Source organism: Orycteropus afer, unplaced genomic scaffold, assembly GCF_000298275.1.
Source record: "Orycteropus afer afer isolate SDZICR_OR568_19922 unplaced genomic scaffold, OryAfe1.0 scaffold00460, whole genome shotgun sequence".
In the NCBI taxonomy this organism is placed as follows: domain Eukaryota; kingdom Metazoa; phylum Chordata; class Mammalia; order Tubulidentata; family Orycteropodidae; genus Orycteropus; species Orycteropus afer.
Window position 1 is genome coordinate 235,429 of NW_006922047.1, and position 4,312 is coordinate 239,740.

The window sequence follows — 4,312 nt, forward strand, 5'->3', positions numbered from 1 at the left end:
GCTGCCAGACTGCAGCTCTGAATGTCTCCTTTTTTGGTATTTTCACACAAATTCTTCTGGTAGTTGGGATTTAGTCCACTTCTATATCCTTCCCTTCAAGGCTTAGGGGTCCAGGATTATCTTCTGTGTCTGTGTTAATTGGTTTCCCTTTTCTTTGTTGAAGAGAGTCTGTGCAGTCTTTCCGCCTAGTCCACCATCTTGCCGGAACCTCTCCAAGGCGGTAAATCTTTAGGGAAGTAGATTGCCTTATCGTCTTTCCATGGAGCAGCTGGTGGGTTTGAACCACTAACCTTCTGGTTAGCAGTCAAATGCCTTATAATTTTCTTCCAAATACTACCCTATATGTTTTACATATATTTAATGCTCATTTAATCTTTGCAACAACCCTGTGAGGTAGGACTATTATTACAATGATAAGGGAACTAGAAAGGTAAAGTAACTTGCCCAAGGTCAAATAGTTAGTTAGTGCCAGGGCTTGGATCTCAACCCAGGCACTCTAGCTCCATAGTCCTCACTGTCAACAACTGCACTATAGGGATGTCTGGGCCCATTGTTAGATTTTTTACATCATCGTTTCTGATTCCTCTCAGGATGTTGACACTCAAAGCGACAGCTCAGCTCTTCATCTTGGGCTGCACGTGGTGCCTGGGAACCTTGCAGGTGGGCCCAGCTGCCAAGGTCATGGCCTACCTCTTCACCATCATCAACAGCCTGCAGGGGGTCTTCATCTTCCTGGTCTACTGCCTCTTTAGTCAGCAGGTAAATTAGCCCTTTATTGTTTAAAAGCAAAGAAAAGTTGAGGAGTACAGATGTTAATGAACACGTAAAGCTGTGTTCTCTAAATTTTCATGTTGTTGTTATATGCCTTCGAGTCAGACCCGACTCATAGCGACTCCTTCTTCTGTTTCCGAGGAGGTATCACTGGGGAAGTAGATCTCCCAACCTTCCTTCTGAGGAGTGGCTGGTGGGTTTGAACCACCAGCCTTCTGGTTAGCAATCAAGTGCTTTTAGCACTACACCACCAGAGCTCCCCTAAATTTTCATATACGCTTATAATCAGTATGTAAAGACTGTATTTTCTCTACTTTAAGATACTATTGATTGTAAGATACTTTTAGAAAGTAACTAATTGATACATCAAGGAAATATTGTGCTTTTGTTCAGCTTTTCCATTTGTAATAGTCAGATATTGCCATGTAACAGAAAGCCTCAAAATCTCAATGAATCTTTCTGATTCTTGGGTCAGCAGGTTGGTAGGAGTTCATCTGATCTTGGCTGGCTTGGCAATACTGGGCAAGACCATTTCAATGTTCTGTTTACATCACCTCTATTAACACCTCATTAGCCAAAGCAAGTCAGATGACCAAGCCCTAACTCAACAGAAGAATACTTTGCCCATCATGAGGCTAGGATGAGGGTGTAATATTACTACAGAAGAGTGAAGGATTAAGATCAATAATGCAATTTACCACACCACTTAACGTGAATTCTTAAACACAGTTCCATGTGTTCCTATAGTCTCCATAGTAATATATTTTAATAGTATTATTGGGAGTACTATAATTTAGAAATGGGAGCTCTGGTAGCGTAGTGCCTAAGGCACTTGACTGCTCATCAGAAGGCTGGCAGTTCAAACCCCCCAGCCACTCCTCGGAAGGAAGGTTGGGCAATCCTACTTCTGTAGTGATACTGCCTCGGAAACCCAAAGAGGGGTCGCTATGAGTCAGGTCCAACTCGACGGCACATAACAACAACAATAACAATAACATTATTTAGAAATAATATTCTAAAAGACTGAAGCCTCAATGAAGCTGGGCTCGACACAGTCAGATCTGGAGATAAACATCATTCAGCAACCAGAAGAAATATAAAAGCTCCCAAGTTCTTCCCTTGAACTTCTCAAATACTCTGGAAGGATGCATGGTTCAGGAATATTCCTTTCCTTTCTCAATTTCTTCTCCTTCATCGTTGTTGTGGCCCCACTTTGTTCAAAATGTCCCCCAAAAGCAACTTCCCAGCCCCATCTTCCTCTTATTCCCTTACTCTTTGACCCTTTCTCCCCTGCTCCCTGCTTTACAGCTCACCCACCCTCTCTCCCTTCCTTCCTCTTTCCCTTCCCCTCCTCCCTCCTGCTCTCCCTCACTCTGCATCCAAGAGCCTAAAGAGTCAAACAGCTCCTCAGAGAGTGGGGGAGGGGAAGGAAGTGAGCTGGCAGAGCAGATGTTCCCCAGAGAGCACAGGCGTGGACCATTCCCATGTTCATTTTTGTCCAGACTCAAGAATATATTATGATTGGAAGGATATTCACAACATATTAAGTGGAAAGGCAAGTTATAAAACACTACTTCAGAAGGGGTTCCATTTTCTTTATATAATGTGTATAAAAATTCATTTTGTATGTTACTGTTACAGATTTACTTATGTGTAAACATATAAGATATAGCACAATATTTCTCAACCAGGGGCTAGTGTGCCCCCCCAGGGGATATTTGGCAATGTCTGGAGATATTTCTGCTTGTCACACCTGGGGAGATGCTACTGGCATCTAGTAGGTAGAGGTAAGAGATGCTATTAAAATCCTCAACCACAAAGAGAATTATCCAGTCCAAAGTGTTAATAGTGTCAAGGTTGAGAAACCTTGGTATAGAAGATGCTGTCGGTGGCCCTCTCATATTCTCTTGGCATTCAGCTCCACAGTCCTGAGGTTTTTTAATATAAACACCTATAACTCTGCCTGTGGGCATCTTACTGCCCACAGGACATGCTTGGCCCACACACAAGACAAGATGGTGGTGCCAGAGAGGAATGCCCCCTGACTATCATCCATCAGCCAATGTCTAATGGGATTTGTTGGATCAATATTCCAGCTCCCTTGCCCCACGAGTGGGATAACTTTGGGATGCATGCCCTATGCTTCCTCCCTGAGGTCCCCAATGGTACTGAGCACAGTAGAAATTGTCCACAATGGAAATGTCCTTGACAAAAATACACTCTTTGCTGGCTGCCTTCTCTTACCTCTCACTTCCTTGTTGACCTGCATTTTTTTTTTTTTAGTTGGAATCAGCTCCCAAATAAACTTAATCCCTTGTGTCAGGCTTCTGGGGTACCTCACACAAAGACATATGGAAGGAGACTACCGAAACATTCTCAGTAGTTTGAGGAATTGATTTGTGACTTCCTTTTGCATATACATACTTTTTTTTCAATTTTCTGTAACAAAGATGTATTCTATAATATGAAACAAACAAACACACCAACAAAAAATTACTGTGGAGTCAATTCCAGCTCATGGTGACCCCATATTCTACCAGGCAGAACTGAGCTCCATAGTTTTCTTGCTGTAATCTTCATGGAAGCAGATAGCCAGACCTTTCTTCTGCAATACCACCAGATGGGTTCAAACCACCAATATTTATTTATTCATTTATTTATTTATTCAGTGCAAACCATTTGCACCACCCAGACACCTTTCTGTAAGGACCTCTGGTGGCACAATGCCAAAGGCATTTGCCCACTAACCAGAAACTTGGTGGTTCAAACCTACCAGCTGCTCAATGGAAGGAAGATCAGTCAATCTACTTCTGTAAAGATGTACTGCCTCGGAAACCAAGCGGGTTTGGTTTTTGTTTTTTTGTTTTTTTTGGTTTTTTTGGTTTAGAGACCTTTCTGTGCTATAGGAAAACTCTTTCAGTAATAAGTCTCTTCTGTTTCTGACTCACTGGCTTTTCTCCTCTTCACCAATGTTAATAAAGACCATCTTGGTGTCTCCTTTGATGTTCCAGGTCTGGAAACAATACCAAAAGTGGTTTAGAGAGACTGTGAAATCAAAATCTGAGCCTGAGGTTTATACAGTTTCCAGCAAGGTTGGCCCTGACTCAAAACCCAGTGAGGTAAGAGGACTCGTGGCTTATTCTAATGTTTCACCCCTTTGACGGTGCTCACTTCCTCTCTTTGTCTTAGTGCAGAGCTCCTTTCACGGAGGGTAGAGGGAAGAGTTATGCCCTTGCCCTGAACACCTCCTTTGCATCTCTCCTTCTCACTGCATTGCTCCTTGCTTACTCTTCCCTGCTCACTAACAATAGGAGCTCTGGTAGCATAGTGCCTAAGGCACTTGACTGCTAACCAGAAGACTGGCGGTTCAAACCCACCAGCCACTCCTCAGAAGGAAGATGGGGCAATCTACTTCCGTAGTGATACTGCCTCGGAAACCCAAGGAGGGGTCGCTATGAGTCGGGTCTGACTCAATGGCACATAACAACAACAACAAGCTCACTAACAATACTTAAGCTGACTTTCGTATATGTTCACATGA

The 4,312-nt window shown here is 43.0% G+C and overlaps 1 protein-coding gene across 1 annotated transcript in view; it reads left to right on the forward strand.

Moving 5' to 3' along the window:
• ADGRE3 (adhesion G protein-coupled receptor E3) overlaps positions 1 to 3,932 on the forward strand; it is a 97,305-nt gene extending 93,373 nt beyond the window's left edge. Inside the window, exons 14-15 of the mRNA XM_042782754.1 lie at positions 591 to 759; positions 3,783 to 3,932. Of these exons, the coding sequence (XP_042638688.1) occupies positions 591 to 759; positions 3,783 to 3,932 (319 nt within the window). The remainder of the gene's footprint in view (positions 1 to 590; positions 760 to 3,782) is intronic.
• The last annotated feature ends 380 nt before the right edge of the window (positions 3,933 to 4,312 follow it).